General features: G+C 45.7%; 1 protein-coding gene across 1 annotated transcript; it reads left to right on the top strand.

Annotated features, from left to right (window-relative positions):
* NUDT18 (nudix hydrolase 18) lies at nucleotides 1–22,981 on the top strand. Its single transcript, XM_082256544.1, has 4 exons — nucleotides 1–105; nucleotides 10,841–10,998; nucleotides 18,741–18,954; nucleotides 21,937–22,981. Exons 2-4 carry the CDS (start codon nucleotides 10,843–10,845, stop codon nucleotides 22,467–22,469), a joined length of 903 nt encoding a protein of 300 aa, XP_082112670.1. The 5' UTR covers nucleotides 1–105; nucleotides 10,841–10,842; the 3' UTR covers nucleotides 22,470–22,981.
* Nucleotides 22,982–27,306: the final 4,325 nt, after the last annotated feature.

Raw genomic sequence — 27,306 nt, 5'->3', positions numbered from 1 at the left:
CCCACAGAATCTCCTATTGTCCAGTAAGAAGTAGAGGCTCGACCGGCCACCACCAATGAGCGCAGAGAGAGGCGAGTCCACTACTTCCGGGTTGGATTGAATCGGGTGAGGTGATGGGATTCTTATATGGGGGGGCATCAATTAATGGGGAGCAAAGGAGGGGGAGGGGACCGGGAGATCTACACTGACAGCATCGGGGAGCTGGGGGGAGGGGGAGGCTGTGCAACCATGGAGAGCTGCACGATCATCATCCATACACAGCACAGGGATCCTGTCATACATAGCACAGGGAGAGAGGGATCCTGGTATATAGAGGAATCCTGACATGATACAGAGCATAAGGAGGGATCCTGTCATCATACACAGCACAGGGAGAGGGATCCTGTCATATACAGCACAGGGGGAGAGGGATCCTGTCATACACAGCACAGGGAGAGGGTTCCTGTCATACATAGCACAGGGAGAGGAATCCTGTCATCATACACAGCACAGGGAGAGGGTTCCTGTCATACATAGCACAGGGAGAGAGGAATCCTGTCATACATAGCACAGGGAGAGAGGAATCCTGTCATCATACATAGCACAGGGTGAGGGATCCTGTCATATGCAGCACAGGGAGAGAGGAATCCTGTCATACATAGCACAGGGAGAGAGATCCTGTCATACATAGCACAGGGAGAGGAATCCTGTCATACACAGCACAGGGAGAGGAATCCTGTCATACATAGCACAGGGAGAGGAATCCTGTCATACATAGCACAGGGAGAGGAATCCTGTCATACATAGCACAGGGAGAGGAATCCTGTCATACATAGCACAGGGAGAGGAATCCTGTCATACATAGCACAGGGAGAGGGATCCTGTCATACACAGCACAGGGAGAGGAATCATGTCATCATACACAGCACAGGGAGAGGGATCCTGTCATACACAGCACAGGGAGAGAGGAATCCTGTCATACATAGCACAGGGAGAGGAATCCTGTCATACATAGCACAGGGAGAGAGATCCTGTCATACACAGCACAGGGAGAGAGGAATCCTGTCATCATACACAGCACAGGGAGAGGAATCCTGTCATACACAGCACAGGGAGAGGGATCCTGTCATACACAGCACAGGGAGAGAGGAATCCTGTCATACATAGCACAGGGAGAGAGGAATCCTGTCATACATAGCACAGGGAGAGGAATCCTGTCATACATAGCACAGGGAGAGGAATCCTGTCATACATAGCACAGGGATAGAGATCCTGTCATACACAGCACAGGGAGAGGGATCCTGTCATACACAGCACAGGGAGAGAGGAATCCTGTCATACACAGCACAGGGAGAGAGGAATCCTGTCATACATAGCACAGGGAGAGAGGAATCCTGTCATACATAGCACAGGGAGAGGAATCCTGTCATACATAGCACAGGGAGAGAGATCCTGTCATACACAGCACAGGGAGAGAGGAATCCTGTCATACATAGCACAGGGAGAGAGATCCTGTCATACACAGCACAGGGAGAGGGATCCTGTCATACACAGCACAGGGAGAGAGGAATCCTGTCATACATAGCACAGGGAGAGGAATCCTGTCATACACAGCACAGGGAGAGAGGAATCCTGTCATACATAGCACAGGGAGAGAGGAATCCTGTCATACATAGCACAGGGAGAGGAATCCTGTCATACATAGCACAGGGAGAGAGATCCTGTCATACACAGCACAGGGAGAGGGATCCTGTCATACACAGCACAGGGAGAGAGGAATCCTGTCATACATAGCACAGGGAGAGAGATCCTGTCATACACAGCACAGGGAGAGGGATCCTGTCATACACAGCACAGGGAGAGAGGAATCCTGTCATACATAGCACAGGGAGAGAGGAATCCTGTCATACATAGCACAGGGAGAGAGGAATCCTGTCATACACAGCACAGGGAGAGAGGAATCCTGTCATACATAGCACAGGGAGAGGAATCCTGTCATACACAGCACAGGGAGAGAGGAATCCTGTCATACATAGCACAGGGAGAGAGGAATCCTGTCATACATAGCACAGGGAGAGGAATCCTGTCATACACAGCACAGGGAGAGAGGAATCCTGTCATACATAGCACAGGGAGAGGAATCCTGTCATACACAGCACAGGGAGAGAGGAATCCTGTCATACACAGCACAGGGAGAGAGGAATCCTGTCATACACAGCACAGGGAGAGAGGAATCCTGTCATACATAGCACAGGGAGAGAGGAATCCTGTCATACATAGCACAGGGAGAGGAATCCTGTCATACATAGCACAGGGAGAGAGATCCTGTCATACACAGCACAGGGAGAGGGATCCTGTCATACACAGCACAGGGAGAGAGGAATCCTGTCATACATAGCACAGGGAGAGAGATCCTGTCATACACAGCACAGGGAGAGGGATCCTGTCATACACAGCACAGGGAGAGAGGAATCCTGTCATACATAGCACAGGGAGAGAGGAATCCTGTCATACATAGCACAGGGAGAGAGGAATCCTGTCATACACAGCACAGGGAGAGAGGAATCCTGTCATACATAGCACAGGGAGAGGAATCCTGTCATACACAGCACAGGGAGAGAGGAATCCTGTCATACATAGCACAGGGAGAGAGGAATCCTGTCATACATAGCACAGGGAGAGGAATCCTGTCATACACAGCACAGGGAGAGAGGAATCCTGTCATACATAGCACAGGGAGAGGAATCCTGTCATACACAGCACAGGGAGAGAGGAATCCTGTCATACACAGCACAGGGAGAGAGGAATCCTGTCATACACAGCACAGGGAGAGAGGAATCCTGTCATACATAGCACAGGGAGAGAGGAATCCTGTCATACATAGCACAGGGAGAGGAATCCTGTCATACATAGCACAGGGAGAGAGATCCTGTCATACACAGCACAGGGTGAGAGGGATCCTGTCATACACAGCACAGGGAGAGAGGAATCCTGTCATACATAGCACAGGGAGAGAGATCCTGTCATACACAGCACAGGGAGAGAGGAATCCTGTCATACATAGCACAGGGAGAGGAATCCTGTCATACATAGCACAGGGAGAGGGATCCTGTCATACACAGCACAGGGAGAGGAATCATGTCATCATACACAGCACAGGGAGAGGGATCCTGTCATACACAGCACAGGGAGAGAGGAATCCTGTCATACATAGCACAGGGAGAGAGGAATCCTGTCATACATAGCACAGGGAGAGGAATCCTGTCATACATAGCACAGGGAGAGAGATCCTGTCATACACAGCACAGGGAGAGGGATCCTGTCATACACAGCACAGGGAGAGAGGAATCCTGTCATACATAGCACAGGGAGAGGAATCCTGTCATACATAGCACAGGGAGAGGGATCCTGTCATACACAGCACAGGGAGAGGAATCCTGTCATCATACACAGCACAGGGAGAGGGATCATGTCATCATACACAGCACAGGGAGAGGGATCATGTCATCATACACAGCACAGGGAGAGAGGAATCCTGTCATACATAGCACAGGGAGAGGAATCCTGTCATACATAGCACAGGGAGAGGGATCCTGTCATACACAGCACAGGGAGAGGAATCATGTCATCATACACAGCACAGGGAGAGGGATCATGTCATCATACACAGCACAGGGAGAGGGATCATGTCATCATACATAGCACAGGGAGAGGAATCCTGTCATACATAGCACAGGGAGAGAGATCCTGTCATACACAGCACAGGGAGAGGGATCCTGTCATACACAGCACAGGGAGAGAGGAATCCTGTCATCATACACAGCACAGGGAGAGGGATCCTGTCATCATACACAGCACAGGGAGAGGAATCCTGTCATACATAGCACAGGGAGAGAGATCCTGTCATACACAGCACAGGGAGAGGGATCCTGTCATACACAGCACAGGGAGAGAGGAATCCTGTCATCATACACAGCACAGGGAGAGGGATCCTGTCATCATACACAGCACAGGGTGAGGGATCCTGTCATACATAGCACAGGGAGAGAGGAATCCTGTCATCATACACAGCACAGGGTGAGGGATCCTGTCATACACAGCACAGGGTGAGGGATCCTGTCATACATAACACAGGGTGAGGGATCCTGTCATCATACACAGCACAGGGTGAGGGATCCTGTCATACACAGCACAGGGTGAGGGATCCTGTCATACATAACACAGGGTGAGGGATCCTGTCATACATAGCACAGGGTGAGGAATCCTGTCATCATACACAGCACAGGGTGAGGGATCCTGTCATACACAGCACAGGGTGAGGGATCCTGTCATACATAACACAGGGTGAGGGATCCTGTCATACACAGCACAGGGTGAGGGATCCTGTCATCATACACAGCATCGGGGAGCTGGGGGGAGGGGCAGTCTGTGCAACCATGGAGAGCTGCACGATCATCATCATACACAGCACAGGGAGAGAGGGATCCTGTCATTATATACACAGCACAGGGAGAGAGGGATCCTGTCATTATATACAGCACAGAGAGAGAGGGATCCTGTCATTATATACACAGCACAGGGAGAGAGGGATCCTGTCATTATATACACAGCACAGGGAGAGAGGGATCCTGTCATTATATACACAGCACAGGGAGAGAGGGATCCTGTCATTATATACAGCACAGAGAGAGAGGGATCCTGTCATTATATACAGCACAGAGAGAGAGGGATCCTGTCATTATATACAGCACAGGGAGAGAGGGATCCTGTCATTATATACAGCACAGGGAGAGATCCTGTCATTATATACAGGAGAGGGAGAGGATCCTGGTATGTACAGGGCCAGGCGGTCCCCGGGTTACAAACAAGATAGGGGGTCTGTAGGTTTGTCTTTAGGTTGAATTTGTTTGTAAGTCGGAACAGGTAAATTTTTTAGGTTTAGCTCCAACCAAAATAATATTTTTTAGTTTTTTTGGATAACATAGGGAAGGAGTAACACCCCGGTAACATTTGTTTTGCTGTCTGTGCCCCTGTTCAGAAAATTTTACCTCCCTTTCTGTACCTATGACAACTGGATTTTGAAAATTTTGGGTTGTTGTGGAAAACCAGGATTAGTGATAAAGCTTCAGTGGAGACATCGTTTTCCCATGAGAACTCTTACATGAGAGAATTTCTCTTCCTAGGGGGAGATTTCTCCTCACTTCCTGTTGTCTCCCTCCGTTTGTAAGTCCGATGTTTGTAACCCTGCCTGTACCATGGAGGCATCCTGCCATTATATACAGCTCAGGGAAAGGATCCTGGCATGTATTGTAGAGATATTCTGTCTGTATACGGCACAGAGATAGAGGGATCCTGCCATTATATATAGCACAGGAAGAGAGGGATCCTGTCATTATAAATACAGCACAGGAAGAGAGGGATCCTGTCATTATATATAGCACAGGGAGAGAGGGATCCTGTCATTATAAATACAGCACAGGGAGAGAGGGATCCTGTCATTATATATACAGCACAGGGAGAGAGGGATCCTGTCATTATATACACAGCACAGGGAGAGAGGGATCCTGTCATTATATACACAGCACAGGGAGAGATGGATCCTGTCATTATATACACAGCACAGGGAGAGAGGGATCCTGTCATTATATATACAGCACAGGGAGAGATGGATCCTGTCATTATATATAGCACAGGGAGAGAGGGATCCTGTCATTATATATAGCACAGGGAGAGAGGGATCCTGTCATTATATATAGCACAGGGAGAGAGGGATCCTGTCATTATATATAGCACAGGGAGAGAGGGATCCTGTCATTATATATAGCACAGGGAGAGAGGGATCCTGTCATTATATACACAGCACAGGGAGAGAGGGATCCTGTCATTATATATACAGCACAGGGAGAGAGGGATCCTGTCATTATATATAGCACAGGGAGAGAGGGATCCTGTCATTATATATAGCACAGGGAGAGAGGGATCCTGTCATTATATATAGCACAGGGAGAGAGGGATCCTGTCATTATATACACAGCACAGGGAGAGAGGGATCCTGTCATTATAAATACAGCACAGGGAGAGAGGGATCCTGTCATTATATATAGCACAGGGAGAGAGGGATCCTGTCATTATAAATACAGCACAGGGAGAGAGGGATCCTGTCATTATATATACAGCACAGGGAGAGAGGGATCCTGTCATTATATACACAGCACAGGGAGAGAGGGATCCTGTCATTATATACACAGCACAGGGAGAGATGGATCCTGTCATTATATACACAGCACAGGGAGAGAGGGATCCTGTCATTATATATACAGCACAGGGAGAGATGGATCCTGTCATTATATATAGCACAGGGAGAGAGGGATCCTGTCATTATATATAGCACAGGGAGAGAGGGATCCTGTCATTATATACACAGCACAGGGAAAGAGGGATCCTGTCATTATATATACAGCACAGGGAGAGAGGGATCCTGTCATTATAAATACAGCACAGGGAGAGAGGGATCCTGTCATTATATATAGCACAGGGAGAGAGGGATCCTGTCATTATATATACAGCACAGGGAGAGAGGGATCCTGTCATTATATATACAGCACAGGGAGAGAGGGATCCTGTCATTATATACAGCACAGGAAGAGAGGGATCCTGTCATTATATATAGCACAGGGAGAGAGGGATCCTGTCATTATAAATACAGCACAGGGAGAGAGGGATCCTGTCATTATATATACAGCACAGGGAGAGAGGGATCCTGTCATTATATACACAGCACAGGGAGAGAGGGATCCTGTCATTATATATAGCACAGGGAGAGAGGGATCCTGTCATTATATATACAGCACAGGGAGAGAGGGATCCTGTCATTATAAATACAGCACAGGGAGAGAGGGATCCTGTCATTATATACACAGCACAGGGAGAGAGGGATCCTGTCATTATATATAGCACAGGGAGAGAGGGATCCTGTCATTATATATACAGCACAGGGAGAGAGGGATCCTGTCATTATATACACAGCACAGGGAGAGAGGGATCCTGTCATTATATATACAGCACAGGGAGAGAGGGATCCTGTCATTATATATAGCACAGGGAGAGAGGGATCCTGTCATTATATATACAGCACAGGGAGAGATGGATCCTGTCATTATATATACAGCACAGGGAGAGAGGGATCCTGTCATTATATATACAGCACAGGGAGAGAGGGATCCTGTCATTATATACAGCACAGGGAGAGAGGGATCCTGTCATTATAAATACAGCACAGGGAGAGAGGGATCCTGTCATTATATATACAGCACAGGGAGAGAGGGATCCTGTCATTATAAATACAGCACAGGGAGAGAGGGATCCTGTCATTATATACACAGCACAGGGAGAGAGGGATCCTGTCATTATATATAGCACAGGGAGAGAGGGATCCTGTCATTATATATACAGCACAGGGAGAGAGGGATCCTGTCATTATATACACAGCACAGGGAGAGAGGGATCCTGTCATTATATATACAGCACAGGAAGAGAGGGATCCTGTCATTATATATAGCACAGGGAGAGAGGGATCCTGTCATTATATATACAGCACAGGGAGAGAGGGATCCTGTCATTATATATACAGCACAGGGAGAGAGGGATCCTGTCATTATATACAGCACAGGAAGAGAGGGATCCTGTCATTATATATAGCACAGGGAGAGAGGGATCCTGTCATTATAAATACAGCACAGGGAGAGAGGGATCCTGTCATTATATATACAGCACAGGGAGAGAGGGATCCTGTCATTATAAATACAGCACAGGGAGAGAGGGATCCTGTCATTATATACACAGCACAGGGAGAGAGGGATCCTGTCATTAAACACAACACAGGGAGAGAGGGATCCTGTCATTATAAATACAGCACAGGGAGAGAGGGATCCTGTCATTATATATACAGCACAGGGAGAGAGGGATCCTGTCATTATATATACAGCACAGGGAGAGAGGGATCCTGTCATTATTTACACAGCACAGGGAGAGAGGGATCCTGTCATTATATACACAGCACAGGGAGAGAGGGATCCTGTCATTATATACACAGCACAGGGAGAGAGGGATCCTGTCATTATATACAGCACAGGGAAGGGGTTCTGCCATTCTACACAGGCTGCTTATCTAGATATAGAAATGTAGGTGGCCATATACACTCACCGGCCACAATCATTTGCTTGGTAACAGGAATTGCTAATCAGCCAATCACATGGCAGCAACTCAATGCATTTAGACATGTAGATGTGGTGGAGACGACTTGCTGAAGGTTAAACCGAGGATCAGAATGGGGAAGAAAGATGATTTGAGTGACATTGAACGTGCCATGGTTGTTGGTGCCAGACGGGCTGATCTGAGTATTTCAAAAACTGCTGATCTACTGGCATTTTCACTCACACCCATCTCCAGGGTTTACAGAGAATGGCCTGAAAAAGAGAAAATATCCAGTGAGTGTAAATTGTGTGGACGAAAATGCCTTGTTGAAGGAGAATGGGCAGACTGGTTTGAGATGATAGAAAGGCAACACTAACTCAAATAACCACTCGTTATAATCAAGGTATACAGAATACCATCTCTGAATGCACAGCACATCAAACCTTGAAGCAGATGGGCTACAGCAGCAGAAGACCACATCGTGTGCCACTCCTGTCGGCTAAGAAAAGGAAACTGAGGCTACAATTCGCACAGGATAATAGAAGATTGGAAAAACATTGCCTGGTCTGATGAGTCTTGATTTCAGCTGCCACATTCAGATGGTGGGGTCAGAATTTGGTGTAAACGACATGAAAGCATGGATCCATCCTGCCTTGTATCATCGGTTCAGGCTGCTGGTGTAATGGTGTGGGGGATGTTTTCTTGGCACACTTTGGGCCCTTAGTACCAGTTTAGCATTGTTTAAACACCACGGCGTACCTGAGTATTGTTGCTGACCATGTCCACCCCTTTATGACTACTACAGTGTACCCATCTTCTGATGGCTCCTTCCAGCAGGATAATGCACCATGTCACAAAGCTCAAATCATCTCACCACTGGTTTCCTGAACATGACAATGAGATCACTGTACTCCAATGGCCTCCATCGTCACCAGATCTCATCCAATAGAGCACCTTTGGGATGTGGTGGAACGGGAGATTCACATTAGAGGGCTGCATTGGGTGTGGGATCCGCCACAAATCTCGCGGGTGCGGGCGGTTTTCCGATTGCTGCGGGCGGTCAGAAACTTTTGCGGGAGACCCGCAGGGAACTCTATGATGTAAGGACTCACTGTACTTGTTCATGCTCTCCCCGCAGCTATGGTTCCTTCCTTCCCCAGCGCAGCCAATAACCAACGCTGATACAGTGCCAGACCAAACCATTACACAGGAAAAGGAGGGGGGCAAAGAAGAAAAGTCTTCCCTGACCTCGCTCCGCCAGCTCTCGTTAAGAGCGAGGTCTGGGAAGACTTTTCTTCTTTTCCCCCCTACTTTTTCAGTGTAATGGTTTGGTCTGGCACTGTATCAGCGTTGTATGAGTTTATTGGCTGGGGAAGGAGAAGGAGAAACCATAGCTGGGGGGAGATCATGTGTGTAATGGTTTGGTCTGGCACTGTATCAGCGTTGTATGATGTGGTTATTGGCTAGGAAAGGAGAAGGAGGAACCATAGCTGCGGGGGGAGATCATGTGTGTAATGGTTTGGTCTGGCACTCCTTCAGCGTTGTATGATGTGGTTATTGGCTAGGAAAGGAGAAGGAGGAACCATAGCTGGGGGGAGATCATGTGTGTAATAGTTTGGTCTGGCACTGTATCAGCGTTGTATGAGTTTATTGGCTGGGAAAGGAGAAGGAGGAGCCATAGCTGCGGGGGGAGATTATGTGTGTAATGGTTTGGTCTGGCACTGTATCAGTGTTGTATGATGTGGTTATTGGCTAGGAAAGGAGAAGGAGGAACCATAGCTGCGGGGGGAGATCATGTGTGTAATGGTTTGGTCTGGCACTGTATCAGCATTGTATGAGTTTATTGGCTGGGGAAGGAGAAGGAGGAGCCATAGCTGCGGGGGGAGATCATGTGTGTAATGGTTTGGTCTGGCACTGTATCAGCGTTGTATGATGTGGTTATTGGCTAGGAAAGGAGAAGGAGGAGCCATAGCTGGGGGGAGATCATGTGTGTAATGGTTTGGTCTGGCACTGTATCAGGCAATGTTATATGATGTGGTTATTGGCTGGGAAAGGAGAAGGAGGAACCATAGCTGCGGGGGGAGATCATGTGTGTAATGGTTTGGTCTGGCACTGTATCAGCATTGTATGAGTTTATTGGCTGGGGAAGGAGAAGGAGGGGCCATAGCTGCAGGGAGAGCATGATGAGCCTCTAACTCTAAGACCTCTTTTCAGCATCATATATATATATATATATATATATATATATATACAGCATTATAAGATAAGGGCTTGGACTGCAGATAAGGGCCAGCACTGAGATAAAGTTGGCGGGAGTGGACACAAACATTGCGGGTGTGGAACACATAGGTTGCGGGTGCGGGCGGGCGGTCCATGTCATACATCCAGCGGGTTTAAGAAGTCAGGCCCACGCTGGGCTCTAATTCACATCATGGATCTGCAGCCGACAAATCTGCAGCAACTGTGTGATACTATCATGTCTCTATGGAACAAAATCTGAGGAACGTTTCCAACACCTTGTTCAATCTATGCCATGAAGAATGGAGGCAGTTCTGAAGACAAAAGGGGTCCAATCCGGTAGTAGCAGGGTGTACCGAATATAAAGTGTCAGTGAGTATATATACTGTATACACACTCCAATGCACAGAATGTCTCTGCTGTTTTTCAGAGATGTCTTCAGCTGTGGAGGAAGAATTGAAAACTCTGTTAGGCGGGGGAGCTGCCCCACTCCCTGACCAATATGACATCATGTCGGAGAGTCCTCGAGCCCTTCGATTGAAACATAATGTCTGTTACATTGTCGTGGGTGTATTACTGAATGAGCAGGTGAGTTACTTTGTGTGTTCTGTAAGATTTGTCAGAAGGTTCAGTGTATCCTAAACAAGGGACATCATTGTTGTGGTTTTTTTTTTTTAATCTTTATCACCTTTTTCCATCCTTTGTTGCTTATCTCCCTCACCCCTTTACAGCCAAAAATCAAAGATTCCTGCTAGCAACCTTCCTGCCTCAGATTTTTAAAATACCGCAAAAACTTCACTTCTCATAAAAGTGCAAAGAGCCAATAAATATAATAATAGTGTTGCACAAATAAAAATCTATCCAGATGTGTAAAAAATAAATATATAGCAAAATATGTAAATATGTGTAAATCTCAGCCCTCAAGCAAAAGATCCTATTCCATAAACATAAAACATTGTATCATAGATAAAATCCAATGCTGAGAGATAAAAAATTGTGCAAAGTGCAATTCATAAATGGATATAATATTGTACTATAAGAAATATAAGAAAGTGCAAGGTGCTAAACACAAGTGAATATTACAATAAATCCCAGTGCTAAAATATACTAAATATCAATCCATACAATATATAAAATTCAATGAATGATGAGTTATAACAGTGATAAAATGTATATATAAGTCCATGCAGCAAATAAAAATCAAGTGTCCGAAAGAAGTCTTTAGTGAAAATCAGTGCAAACGAATCTTCTATAAGTGTTCGAGCCACCTGACTGTGGCAGTGTTCCCAAACCAAGTGAGTGACCGGGGTGTCACAGCTCAATCCTAATCCTGATTGGGCGCTCACCTTATAATAGATTCAATTAGGCTCAAATGCTGGATATCTAATGGTTAACATTTCTAGGTGATCACATCCCATATATCAGCCGATTTCACCGTAATAGCCAGCGTATCATGAAAGTAAAAAAGGCTCACAATAGTGCTTATACCTTTAAAAACGTTTTATTCTATTAAAAGATAAGGTAATGCACTCACATGCTATGGGGCATCCATGCACCTTTAGACAGCCATCCAGGTTTAACAATCTTTAAAATACCGTGGTGGTATAGTGGGAGACGCCGCAGCTGTGTCCTATCCTCTGCAGTGGATTCAGCCTGACAGTCTCGCCAGTACCTCGGAGAAGCGCTCAGTCCGTCCTTGCCCCTCCCCTACGCGTGACGACACAAGGGACCACGTGTCATTCATCTGCACTTTGCACAATTTTTTATCTCTCAGCATTGGATTTTATCTATGATACAGTGTTTTATGTTTATGGATCAGCTGAGATTTACACATATTTACAGATTTTGCTATATATTTCGTTTTTTACACATCTGGATAACCCTTTACAGCCACTTCTTGTTTGTGTGCGCTCCAGCAACAGTTACATACTTTCTACATGTTGGGTCATAACTGTGCAATGGGTGACACCACATCTTCTTTTAGTCTCCATTGGGAGAGCATGTGAGAGGGTGACAATGGAGGATACAGTGACGGGGTTTGTTGTCACTCTGTAACTGGAAGTTCCTATTTACAGTCCGTTGTGGCGGGATCAATAGATATTCTTTTCGTGAAAGCTGCAGATTTAAAATGCTGAAAATTGTTTTTTGAATTTACTGTAACATGTAAAAGGCCATTACTCACCTCTTCGGTGGCCCGTGTCTGTTATCTTCTTTCCATTCCAGCACTGCAGCCTACATTATATTACCAAAAGTATTAGGACGCCTGGCTTTACACAAACATGAACTTTAATGGCATCCCAGTCTTAGTCCGTAGGGTTCAATATTGAGTTGGCCCACCATTTGCAGCTATATCAGCTTCAGCCCTTCTGGGATGGCTGTCCACAAGGTTTAGGAGTGTGTCTATGGGAATGTTTGACCATTGTTACAGAAGCGCATTTGTGAGGTCAGTATCCGTTCCAATTCATCCCAATGGTGTTCTATTGTTTTGAAGTCAGGACTCTAAGCAGACCAGTTAAGTTCCTCTACCCTAAACTATCCATGTCTTTATGGACCTTGCTTTGTGCACTGGTTCAAATTATTTGGTGGAGGTGGGATTATGGTGTGGGGTTTTTTTTCAGAGATTGGGCTTGGTTCTTAGTTCCAGTGAAGGGAACTCTTAAGGCGTCAGCATAGCAAGACATTTTGAACAATTTCATGCTCCCAACTTTGTGAGAACAGTTTGGGGATGGCTCCTTCCTGTTCCAACATGACTGCACACCAGTGCACAAAGCAAGGTCCATAAAGACATGGATGAGTGAGTTTGGGGTGGAGGAACTTGACTGGCCTGCACAAAGTCCTGACCTCAACCCGATAGAACGCCTTTGGGATGAATTGGAACGGATACTGACCTCACAAATGCGCTTCTGTAACAATCATCAAACATTCCCATAGGCACACTCCTAAACCTTGTGCACAGCCTTCCCAGAAGAGTTGAAGCTGTTATAGCTGCAAAGGGTGGGACTAAGGACTGGACTACGGACTAAAACTGGGATGCCATTAAAGTTAATTTGCGTGTAAAGGCAGGCGTCCCAATACTTTTGGTAATACATTGTATGTCAGCCTTTTATTAGCATTCAATACTTTTAAGGGTTCCTCCATGTTAAAAAGGTTTGGAAAGGCTGGGTTGGAGGGGGAATCCACAATGTAGTGGGGGAAGAAGACATCTGACACTCCTGGAAGATACAATACTGCCCAGATTTACTGCTGTTCAGGGGCTCTGGGCTTCATCAAAATGGCCCCTGCCCCATCTATAACTGGCCTTCACAGCAAGGAGCACATGGAAGGGCATGAAAGACAAAAACAGAGAAAATTCCTAGCTCAACTCACCAACCAGTCTGCTTACCAACTGAATTAACCTGTCCAATAGTATGCGTTAAGAACAGCAAACGCATGCGTAAGCTGCAAGGCCCCTTCACGACACCCTGTATTACCTGCAGTCCTAACCCTTCTAAATTATGCGAGTCTCCATAGTGGAAGCACAGGCATTCTAATGGATATATAGAGGGCAGGTGGGCCTGGAGGGAGCCCAATCCTCCAATGGCAGCAAAGATGTCCAGTGTGTCCTCTCACCAATATTACATCAGTAACAAAGAAATGGCCCCTGTCCCCATCTATAACTGGCCTTCATAGCAAGGAGCACATGGGGGCTTAGGACTGCAAGCGATTATTATTATACAGGATTTATATAGCGCCAACAGTTTGCGCATTGCTTAACAAAATGAAGGCAGACATTACAGTTACAATACAATTTGGAACAAAAGGAATCAGAGGGCCCTGCTCGTTAGAGCTTAAAATCTAAAAGGAAGGGTCAATTGATACAAAAGGCAATAGCTGTGGGAGATGAGCTGATGGAGCAAGTGAAACAGTGTTATTAGTTAGTAGCCGGGTAGGCTTCTTTAAAGAGAAGGGTTTTCAGGGATCGTCTAAAGATGGATAGATTAGAGCAGTGTTTTTCAACCTTTTTTGGGCAAAGGCACACTTGTTTCATGAAAAAAATCCCCAGGCACACCACCATTAGAAAATGTGTGCAGAGAGGGAGATGTCAGAGCCCCACTGCTCTCTATGGGGAATCGGATGAGAGCGGACCGCCTGTCCTCTCTCATCCGATCCCCACCCAGGACGGATGGAAAATAGGGTTTCCATCCGTCTGGATTTCACAGACAGGATCGGATGCGGATGGCAGCGGGTGTCAGCAGACATGTCACCGCTGACACTGACATCCGCTGCTCCATAGGGCTGAATGGAGCATCCAATCAGATCTGACAGGCGGATCTGATCGGAACGCCCGTGTGCAAGAGGCGAGCCCTTACTTTTATTCGATGAATAATAAACTTTCCAAACTACTGTATAATAAAAATCATAGCAATAGTCAGAAAAAATCACAATGGTTTGTAAAGTGTTATTGCTATTTTGAATTTTTTTTTTTTTTCATCTTAAATTGTCTCACAATATTATATGAATGAATGCGTGGTGGTGGGGACAAGGTGTCTTCCAAGGGGGAGGCTGCGCAGAGAGCATGGGGTGGCAGCATACCCCCTCCTTCTGAATCATACCCAGGCCACATCCCTTTTAACACTGTGAGGGTACCTTTCAAAATGAAGCCCCCCCTCTTTGGATGATGGTGATGGAATAGGCATGGCACAAGTGATGGAATAGGCATGGCACAGGTGATGGTATAAGCATGGCACAGGTGATGGAATAGGCATGGCACAGATGGTATAGGCATGGCACAGATGGTGGAATAGGCATGGCACAGATGGTGGAATAGGCATGGCACAGATGGTATAGGCATGGCACAGATGGTGGAATAGGCATGGCACAGATGGTACTGGCATGGCACAGATGGTACTGGCATGGCACAGATGGTACTGGAATGGCACAGATGGTGGAATAGGCATGGCACAGATGGTGGAATAGGCATGGCACAGATGGTACTGGCATGGCACAGATGGTACTGGCATGGCACAGATGGTATAGGCATGGCACAGATAGTACAGGCGATGGAATAGGCATGGCACAGGTGATGGAATAGGCATGAGGAGGACTGACAGGAGGACTCACTTACTGGGCTGCTGACCTACTGGTTCCAGATGACCTCCTCACGCTGCGCCTGTGACCTGGTCTGGATCCGGATGCGGTCTCTCTGCAGTGCCGACTCCCGCGAGCCCCGAGTCCTGGTCTCCGTCCGCTCCGGTCCTCCTGGTGACTCGCGACGTCTTCTTCTCTCCGCTGCTGCGCACACTGTGCTCGGGCGGGAAGGAAGTCGGAAGGCGGAAGATGATGTCCTACTGTGATTGGTCCAGGCTGGAGTCTGGACCAATCACAGCCCGGACATCAGAAAAGTGGGAGTGTCCCCCTGAAGAGCGCCAATCGGCGCCCCTGCTGGTTTTTGACCCCACCCCCCATACCCAGGACACAGTCCGGCGCCCGCCAATGGGCGAAAGTTTTACTTTTTTTTTTTTTTTTTTTTAAATCTTATGAATTCTTCAATTGTTCCCACGGCACACCAGGCAACATCCCGCGGCACACTAGTGTGCCACGGAACAGTGGTTGAAAAACACTGGATTAGAGGACAGTCGGACATATTGGGGTAGAGAGTTCCAAAGAATGGGAGAAGCTCTGGATGAAATCCTGTGATACAAGTAAACCCTTGTCTTTAACGCATACTGGTTGGGGAGTTGAGCTGGGAATTTTCTCTGGTTTTTGTTTTTCATGTGGTTTCCCTTCTATGTTCTCCTTGCTGTGAAGGCCAGTTATAGATGGGGGCAGGAGCCATTTCTTTGATACTGGTGTAAATATTGGTAAGGGGACACACTGGAAACCTTTGCTGCCATTGTGCTATGTGATTAATGCCCAGTTTGCCCCTGTACCTTTAACCACTTGCCGACCTCCGCACGACTATATACTGCCGCAGTAAGCCCCATACAGGCAAAGTGACATATGGGTACGTCGCTCGCCCCCGCTCGTTCCTTGCCTAGCCAGCACGTGTGACTGGCGGCTCCGATGTCCGCCGGTCACTCACGATCTCCCTCAGGAGAGGGAGAAAGACAGACTGCTGATGTAAACACAGCCGTCTGTCATTCTCCCTGAAGTAATGACCGAGGCTATGCGATCCTGCTATGTAGGATCGTATGTCTCTGTGATTACTTCACTAACCACGCCCCCTAACAGTTAGAATCACACCCCTAGGGACACACTTAACCCCTTGATCACCAAGTTAACCCCTTCCCTGCCAGTGTCATTTTTACAGTAACAGTGCATATTTTTAGCACTGATTACTGTAGTAATGTCACTGGTATTACCAAAAGTGGCAAAAATGTCAGTCAGGGGTCCGATCTGTCCGCCGCAATGTCGCAGTCCTGCAAAAAAAAAAAAAAAATCGCAGATCGCCGCCATTACTAGTTAAAAAAAAATAAACAATAAAAATGACATAAATCTTTCCCGTAGTTAGTGAACGCAATACTTTTGCGCAAACCAATCAAAATACGCTTATTGCGATTTTTTTTCTTTTTACCAAAAATATGTAGCAGAAAACAAATTGGCCGAAAATGTTCAAAAATTTTGATTTTAAAATTATTTTTTTTGAGAATTTCATATAAAAAATGTGAAAAAATTGTCACTACTTTTTTTGTTTATAGTGCAAAAAATAAAAATTGCACAGGTGATCAAATACCACCAAAAGAAAGCGCTATTTGTGGGAAAAAAAGGACGTCAATTTCATTTGGGTACAGCATCGCACGACCGTGTAATTGTCTGTTGCAGTGCCGAATCGCATAATAGGGCCTGGTCTTTGAGCAGCCAAATCCTCCGGAGCTTAAGTGGTTAAGGAGGATTGGGCTCCTTCCAGGCCCACTTTCCCTCTATCTATCCATTAGAATGCCTGTGTTTCCACTGTGGAGACTCTCATAATTTAGAAGGGTTAGGGCTGCACGTAATACAGGGTGCCATGAAGGGGCCTTGCAAATGTGTGCCAACTAATCCCCTTTTTTTAACGCATTCTGTTGGACAGGTCTATTCAGTTGGTAAGCAGACTGGTTGGTGAGTTGAGCTGGGAATTTTCTCTGGTTTTGTCTTTCACTCATCAAAATGGCAGCCTACAACAAGAAGAAACGGAAGCAATGCTGGAGGCAATTTACTCACACAAATTTTGGTAGCGTAATTATTATAGTGGAATGTATGTTCCTTGTTAACCAGTTCTGGACCGGAAGGATTTGCCCCCTTAATGACCAGGAAATTTTTTGCGATACGGCACTGCGTTACTTTAACTGATAATTGCGCAGTCGTGCGGCGCTGTACCCAAATAAAATTGATGTCCTTTTTTTTCCCACAGACAGAGCTTTCTTTTGGTGGTATTTGATCACCTGTGCGATTTTTCTTTTTTGCGCTATAAACATAAAATAGCGACAATTTTGAAAAAATAATCTTTTTCACATTTTTTTTATAGGAAATTCTCAAAAAAAATAATGTAAAAATCAAAATTTTTGAACATTTTAGGCCAATTTGTTTTCTGCTACATATTTTTGGTAAAAAAAAAAAAATCGCAATAAGCGTATTTTGATTGGTTTGCGCAAAAGTATTGCGTTTACTAACTACGGGAAAGATTTATGTCATTTTTATTTTTAAACTAGTAATGGCGGTGATCTGCGTTTTTTTTTGCGGGACTGCGACATTGCAGTGGACAAATCGGACCCCTGACTGACATTTTTGACACTTTTGGGGGTACCAGTGACATTACTACAGTAATCCAGTGCTATACATATGCACTGTTACTGTAAAAATTACACTGGCAGGGAAGGGGTTAACTTTATTGGTGATCAAGGGGTTAAGTGTGACCCTAGGGACGGGGTTGTGTCCCTAGGGGCGTGATTCTAACTGTCAAGGGGCATGGCTTGTTAGATCATCACAGAGACATACGATCCTACATAGCAGGATCGCATAGCCTCTGTGATGATCGAAGGGAGAATGACAGACGGCTGTGTTTACATCAGCTGTCTGTCTGTTTCCCTCTCCTGAGGGAGATCGCCAGTGGCCGGCGGACATCGGAGCCGCCGGTCACACGTGCGGGGTAGGCAGGGAACGAGCGGGGGCGGGAGCGTCCCATGCGTCACTTTGCCTGTAGGGGGCTGACTGCTGCAGTATATAGTCGTGCGGCGGTCGGCAAGTGGGTCTTTAGGAATTCTAGTCAAAGCTTGGTCGCCTCATCCCCCTGGGGAAAAAGGCCCAGTAGCGATATCTGGGATGATACTTATTTAAGAGGTTGCAATGCTCATCCTCTGTGAATTGCTCTGCAGGATGAAGTGCTGATGATGCAGGAGGCCAAAGCTGAGTGCCTAGGTACCTGGTATCTCCCCGCTGGACGTCTGGAGAGAGGAGAGACCTTGGTGGATGGGCTGTGCCGGGAGGTCAAAGAGGAGACTGGATTAACCTGTGAGCCCATCACGCTGCTGGCTGTGGAGGAGAGAGGAGCCGCCTGGGTACGATTTGTATTCCTCGCCCAACATACAGGTACGGGGAGGTGTATTTAAAAAATATGTTCAATAAAAACCTCAAATGTTTTAAAAGTTCTGCTTGGGTGTCTCTTGGCCTGTCTCTATACAGCCAGGAACACATCAGGAGAGAATAGTGATAGACTAGCAGTCCTTCTTTCCTTCTAAGAATTCTCCATTCAGAACTACGTTTCAGTCCTGGATGGTGTCCCTTTTTTAACACATGGTACCTGTAGGCTTATGCAAAAAAAAAAAGTGGAGTATTTTGTGTATGTGGTGATAATACCTTGAGTGCTAATGGGTTTGGCGGACCAATAGGGAGGTGTCATTGGGGGTGGGGGGGGCGTTGGGCTGGAGCTATACCACTAAATGTACAGTATCTCACAAAAGTGAGTACACCCGTCACATTTTTGTAAATATTTTATTATATCTTTTCATGTGACAACACTGAAGAAATTACACTTTGCTACAATGTAAAGTAGTGAGTGTACAGCTTGTATAACAGTGTAAATTTGCTGTCCCATCAAAATAACTCAACACACAGCCATTAATGTCTACACTGCTGGCAACAAAAGTGAGTACACCCCTAAGTGACAATGTCCATATTACGCCCAATCACCCATTTTCCCTCACCGGTGTCATGTGACTCGTTAGTGTTACAAGGTCTCAGGTGTGAATGGGGAGCAGGTGTGGTAAATTTGGTGTTATCACTCTCACTCTCTCATACTGGTCACTGGAAGTTCAACATGGCACCTCATGGCAAAGAACTCTCTGAGGATCTGAAAAAAATAGTTGCTCTTCATAAAGATGGCCCTAGGCTATAGGAAGATTGCTTAGACCCTGAAACTGAACTGCAGTACGGTGGCCAAGACCATACAGTGGTTAACCAGGACAGGTTCCACTCAGAACAGGCCTCGCCAGGGTCGACCAAAGAAGTTGAGTGCACGTGCTCAGCGTCATATCCAGAGGTTGTCTTTGGGAAATAGACTTATGAGTGCTGCCAGCATGGCTTGCAGAGCTTGAAGGAGTGGGGGGTCAGCCTGTCAGTGCTCAGACCATACGCCGCACACTGCATCAAATTGGTCTGCATGGCTGTCATTTCAGAAGGAAGCCTCTTCTAAAGATGATGCACAAGAAAGCCCGCAAACAGTTTGCTGAAAACAAGCAGACTAAGGACCTGGATTACTGGAACCATGTCCTGTGGTCTGATGAGACCAAGATAAACTTATTTGGTTCAGATGGTGTCAAGTGTGTGTGGCGGCAACCAGGTGAGGAGTACAAAGACAAGTGTGTCTTGCCTACAGTCAAGCATGGTGGTGGGAGTGTCATGGTCTGGGGCTGCATGAGTGCTGCTGACACTGGGGAGCTACAGTTCATTGTGGGAACCATGAATGCCAACATGTAATGTGACATACTGAAGCAGCTGTACACTCATTACTTTAAATTGTAGCAAAGTGTCATTTCTTCAGTGTTGTCACATAAAAAGATAGAAAAATATATTTACAAAAATGTAAGGGGTGTACTCACTTTTGTGAGATACTGTATATTTTATATAGATGTGTTACACACAGTGATATATTTCAAGCATTCTTGTCTGTGTGCAGACACAAATGCAAATCTGAATCTTGTGTTTTATAAGGAAGAATTCTCCCATGAGGAGGAATAGGGCACCACTTCTCCATCTTGCTTTCCTTGTAGTATTTGCTGCTATATTCATTCTAATGTATATTTTTGCCTTTGGATAACTCTTGGTTTCACATGTGTTTGGACACGTATGCAACTGATATCTTTGTTTTTGTTTTTTTACACACTGATCTGTTCTATATTATTATTGTCATGATTTTCCTTAACAAAGACCCTAACTTCCACCTAAACACACCCTAAGAAACGATTACACATTTATCCCATGCATACAGCCTATTTTCAAAAATTTGATCTTAACAAATTCTAGGGGACGTGAAAGGACAGAATGAAAAGCCACACCCTGAGAGACAGCAGCTATGGGGACCCAACATTCCTCCACGCCCTTGTCCTGCCGCCACCTATCAGGCCCCGAATCTTCCCAACCTTACCCAGAATGTTGTGCACCACCACTTTTTTCTGAGTGGAAACCTGACACCGTGCATTCCACATGAAGTAACGGACTACTAAGCTAACTAAAAAAAGTGTCTCAAAATCAAAATCTCAATGAGTCTCAAAAGACCTGTACGACCAATCAACATATCTCAAGCGTGAAGAAAAATGATACCCAGAGCCCCACCCACCCGCTTATAGACTTCTACATTAAAGGGGCACTGAAGCAAGAAATGGTCCATTGTCTTCTCAAACACTCCACTCTTGGACAACCACAGTTCTCCATAGAGCGATGCTTCAGGTTTCCCTTCACATAGAGTCCACCATGAAACGAGAGCCAGGCCAAATCCCGAAACTTTAAAGGGATTCTCTCTCTAGATTAATCAAACACAGACCCTCCCTTATAACAGGGCAATCCCTCAAGGCCAGTGGCTCGCTAAAGGCAGATTAAACAACCCTCCTCTCCAGGGACTTCCTAGGAAGAGACTTAATTTCCTCCGCCATCACTCGCCACTGCCAAAGCATTTTCAGGCATGGAGCAACCCACACTGTGTAACTTGCTAGCAGGCTATAAATTGAGGTGTTTGCTCTTTTCTCTTTTAGCAATGCTTGTCTCATCATTTTTAGTGACCCCAGAAAGAAGTAACTTTTTCTTTACTTTTTTTATTTAAGACCACAAGAGTTGCATAGATGGAATATCATTCAAAGCAGATGTGCCAATAGGACATAGATACAAGGGGTAAGGGTGCAGAGCTCCCTCTACTGGTCATCATGATAAAACTTACAGTAGAGCACGATGTGGCTCGGTAGTTGTAGTTTCTAACTGTAGTTGAATTTAGGATGTTAGGTGTAGCTCTTGCCTATGGGAATGTACTTGCTTGTTTTGTATTATGATATGCTATCACTATGATCCTTGTTTTCCTTCTAGGGGGCTCTTTAAAGTCTCCGGCCTCAGCAGACAAGGAATCTATCCAGGCCTCCTGGTGGGACAGGATTTCCCCTCTGCCTCTGCGCTGCAGAGATATCCTTCCTCTCATAAAGCTGGCACTGGAGTACAAGAGCCAACCTTCGCATCCCTATATTCTACCTCTGCTGTACCCTTCCCCATTCCTCATCCTGCGAATGCTCCTAGTTTGGTTAACTAGCAAAGGAGAATTGTGGGTCTTGCAGGGTGTCAGCGCCCCTGCCCACCTACCCACTGCTGTCTGTGCCACCCATGGGGGAAGCCTTCTTAACCCCTTGCGGAACCTGCTGCAAGATCCTCCTAAATCCTACGGCATTTTAGGGGTACAGCACCAAGGGGGGGATGGCGCAGATGGAGTTTGTTTGACCGTCATGGGGGTCTTCAACGGCCCAAAACCACCCCGGGTCAGAGTGGACAATCTCAGCTGGGTATTGATGGAGGATGAAGAGCTAAAGAATAGCATAGAGAAAGCAACACTCGTGCCATTATACAGCTGAGTCTCAGGTGTGTAGGCACATACAGAGCTTTGCATGTATACACCGTTGTGCTGTGAAAAAACATTATCACACTTATATAATAAGGCAAGGTAGCTTGCCAGAATAATGGAAAAAAAAACATATTTTACTGGAGCTAGGCCAAAGGAAGGTGAATTCCAAAAAGTCGGCCAAGCCCCTTTGCCTTATTACATAAGCCTGATTATTTGTATGCTTTGCCTTATGACTAGCTAAGCAAAGCCTGTGGGGGCCATCGCATAATAAAGCCATTATTGTTTTACCTTAAATAAGGGCTTGAGCAAGGAAATAAGTCAGGATAGAGATATACTGTTCAAGAGGAGTTTACAGGTTAAGAGAAGCTTGAATTATATATTATTTACAATTCAGGGATACAGAATTTAAGCACAGTTGTAATGCATCGGTTGCAGCCTTTTAATAGCATGCACCCCTTTACTGCCCAATCAAAACTGCTATGGTATCGGGCACAAAATGGCAGATATACTGTGATTGCAGGGTGTGGGGGCATACAAGTTACTGTTCAGATGTTGTTCTAATGAGGGGATATTTATAATCAGGGTAAAGGGAAGGTGTTTTACCTTCATGCATTCTACGCATAATGGTAAAAAACCTTCAGTATGCAGCTTTCTCCCAACACTTACCCAAACCTGATCTTGATCCAGCGATGTGCACAAGAGCGGCTGCTGTCCTGGATCTCTGCCTCCTCATTGGTTCAGACACAGAAGCCAGAGCCATTGGCTTGTCTTATGGACACACAGAGCTGGGCTGGGGGGTGAGCTAGCATGAGTGCTCCCATAGCAAGCAGCTTGGTAGGGATCAATCGGCAGGGGAAGGAGAGTCAGGAGCGCCTGTGGGGGACCCGAGAATAGGAGGATCAGGGTTGCTCTGTGCAAAACCATTACACAGAGCAGGTAAGTATAACATGTTTGTTATTTAAAAAAGCCTTAAATATTAATTCCACATATAAACAAGTGGAGTGAAGAAGCGCTCTGTGATGGCATTCTTAACCACTTGCCGACCGCCGCACGACTATCTACGTCGGCGGTCAGCCCCTCACAGGCAAACTAACGTAGGGCTACGTTGCTTGCTTGCGAGGGTCTAGGGAGCGAGCGCGCGCCCCCGGAGGCGCGCTCCCGCTCCCGCGTGGTCACGGACCCCCCCGCGCGTGTGACCAGCGGACCCGATGTCCGCCGGCCACTCGGCGATCGGCGGGGGAGAGGGAGAATGTCAGGCAGCTTGTGTAAACAAGCTGCCTGTCATTCTCCTTGCTGCAAAGACACTGATCACATGGATCTACTATGTAGATCCGTTGATCAGTGTCCTTACAGCTGAAGCCACAGCCAATCACAGTAGAAAGCACGCCCCTAGGGACACACACAGCCCCTCCCTCCTAAATAAAGTTAACCCCTTCACTACCAGTGTATTTTTACAGTAACAGTGCATATATATAGCACTGATTACTGTAGAAATGTCACTGGTAACCCCAAAAGTGTCAAAAATGTCAGTCAAGGGTCCGATCTGTCCGCCGCAATGTCGCAGTAGCGCAAAAAAAATCGCAGATCGCCGCCATTACGCGTTAAAAAAAAAAACAACAAAAATGACAAAAATCTTTCCCTTTGTTAGTAAACGCGATAACTTTTGCGCAAACCAATCAAAATACGCTTTTTGCGATTTTTTTTTACCAAACATAGGTAGCATAAAACAAATTGGCCGAATATGTTAAAAAATTTAGATTTTTACATTTTTTTTGGGGGGAATTTCATATAAAAAAATTTGAAAAATATTGTTATTTTTGCAAAATTGACGCTCTTTTTTTGTTTATAGCGCGTGATCAAAAAATCGCACAGGTGACCAAATACCACCAAAAGAAAGCTCTGTTTGTGGGAAAAAAAGGACGCCAAATTCGTTTAGGTACAGCGTCGCACGACCGCGCAATTGTCCGTTAAAGTCACGCAGTGCCGAATCGCAAAATACCCCCTGGTCGGAATGGGGGTAAAATCTTCCGGGGCTTAAGTGGTTAAAACAGTCAGGATGACATCATCACACACTGACTGTCAGACTCTCTGGTACAGGATTTATAACACTTTCTTCAGCACTTAGCAGGTAAATAAAAGGAAAAAAAAGAGGTATTTTAATTATTGGATCTGCAGACTGCCTGCATTACAGTATTACAAGGATTCAGGTGGGCTTTAAAGGCATAGTTCACCTTAACCAAAAACTGCCAATGCAGATAAGGGACATCTGAAGATAAAAACAAGCTGTGCAGCTTTGACTAAATTTACTATAGGTGTCGGCCATTTACGTACCTCATGCAACCTAACTGGAATACTTCTGGGACATTGCTAAGGGAAGCCTAATGTTCCTGCTCACCTTCATCATCAAAGGAATGGAGTCTTTCTGTGAGTCAAACCTCCTCACATGCATTCTCTCCCCTCATGCAGCAGCTTTATACTCAGCAATGATGGTGGAGGGGAGCAGTAATATTGGGCTTCTCTTAGCAACGTCCTAGAAGTATTCCAGCCAGGCTTCATGAGGTACGTAAATAGCCTACACCTATAGCATGGGCATTATTTAACTTTGGTCAAAGCTGCACAGTTTGTTTTCATCTAGATTCCCCTTATCTGCATAGGCAGTTTTTTTGGTGAAGGTGAACTAACCCTTTAACTTCTGTTATGGCAAGAAAAGAAATGCCCTGCAATTCACTGTTAAAGTATGTGGAATCAGGTCATGCCTGAGCCCTGCAATATGTGAATCCATCATTTGCTTTTCTGGTGGCTTGTGCCACTCTTTGTTCACTGATTTCTATAGAGCTGGAATGTTAAAGTTTAGCTAAAAAAAAAAAATTATCTTTAGTAGGGATGCACCGATCCGATATTCGGATCGGATATCGGCGCAGATATGGCCATTTTAGATGGATCGGGGGATCGGTAACATTGACAGATCCCCTGGCCAATCCAGTTTTTGCTAAGTAACGGCTCAGCCATCCCTTACTGGGTGCAGTAATAGTATGGGATGGGAGCCGCTGCTTCCTTTATAGGTCCGGCTCACAGGTGAAGTGATATCAGATGCACTCCGCCTGTGAATGGAGGAGCCACACACATGAAGCAGCGGCTTTCCTCTGTACTGCAGCCGCTTGCTTTGTGTGTAGCTCCTGATCGGTTCCGGTATCAGCTATTTCACAACGCTAGATATCGGTATCGGGTCCAAAAAAGTCGGGTCGGTCCATCCCTAATCTTTAGTGAGCTAACTTGCCTGTAATGAAGTATGTCCCATATTGTGCAGACAGCTGGATCCTGAAGAAATCCTCTGTGCATGGATGCCTTGTATTCTTGTCTCTCTTGGTTATTAGGCCTTCTGTGAAAAAGTCTTTGATGAAGACCTACCTCCTCTGTTCATCTATTGCCTATACCACTATCTGTGACTAGGGAAGAGAATCCTGGATCTCATCAGACTCTCCCCCATTCACAAATAGTGTTACAGCCATGAAAGGTCATTTATCGGTGAGGTTTATCAGGAGGTAGGTCCAAGTTGGAGAGGTTTTCACAGAAGGCCTGAAGCTAATAACCCCTGCAGTGCTATAAGGTCTGAGACAGGAAGAGGACGGGGCATCCCTGCAGTAAAGATTTCCAGAGGGTCCAGCTGCCTGCAGGATGTGAGATCCCAATTATTACAAGTAAGTTAGCTCACTAAAACTAAAGATTGTTTTTTATGGTTAAACTTAAGATTTAAACCAGTGGAGTTTTGTGCCAAATGGGTCATCCTGCTCCTTTGCAGCCTGGTCCAGCCAAAGAATTTAAACTGAATGTGATACTTTATGATTTACTGCTTGCCATGATTCTACGGTTGACATTTTGGAAAAACCTTTTATGGCAAAGCTGAACTGTAGCCATTTAAAAAAAAAATGTCATGGATCACAGCTGGCATGTTTTCTTTTAGAATCAGCACCTGTCCAGCAATCTGGCTGCGCAGTGGCAATACAGGCACTGATCGATGGGAGAGATTCAGCAAAATGTGCTCTGCCTACTCAAAAAGGCCCATTGCATTGTCTGCTATGGATAATGGGGAGGGGGGATCAGACATTCTCCTTGCCACTCTGCATGGTCTGTCAATAGGGGAAAGTGCAATTGATTTCATATAGAAAGCCTTAGCATTCACGGTTAATAAATATATTTCATACCATACCTGGGCACTAGAAATATAATTGTACTGGGGTGGCTACAAATCAGCATTAAAATGTGCAAGTTAAGAGACAATCATTATATATTTAAAATATTTTTTAGAAATATATTTTACAAACGCTAATCCAAAAAGCACTGTAGTAATTTTGGAATTAGGCAGATCTCAGAACATCCAACGCTGCTCCTTTTAAGCTATTTTGCGCAGTTTGCTGCTTGCCTTCAGTTCCTGCCATGGAGACGGAGCGCACCAGTAGTACCATCAGGCTTTACACACAAGTCTGACAGACCATGTCCTGCTTGCTTGAGTTCAGCACTGAGAGCTTTCTGTCTACATTAGAGTAACACTCCCCACAGGATTGAGTGACGTGGGTACACTGGAGAACCCCTGCATATGCTTATTTATATTCTGCTTGAGCTGCTTAGTTTTCTTATTATAAGTTGTGCAATATAAATCTACTCATATATAGAGTGTAGGAACTAAACTCGCCTCCCCTCGCAGGCATTTTTCCTCATCATTTCCAGGCTCAGGATCTTCAACCACCTTGATAAAGGATGAGTCCAGGCGTGTTCCTACACAAGTCCAAACCAGCCCAAGCTATTCCGCCAGAAAGCTGTCAAAGCAAACAGCCAATCATAGGTAGTGG

The sequence above is a fragment of the Pelophylax lessonae genome (assembly GCF_965119305.1).
Source record: "Pelophylax lessonae genome assembly, chromosome: 4".
In the NCBI taxonomy this organism is placed as follows: Eukaryota; Metazoa; Chordata; class Amphibia; order Anura; family Ranidae; genus Pelophylax; species Pelophylax lessonae.
Note: the sequence above shows the minus strand (reverse complement) of the source record. Positions and strands in the feature narration are given on the sequence as shown.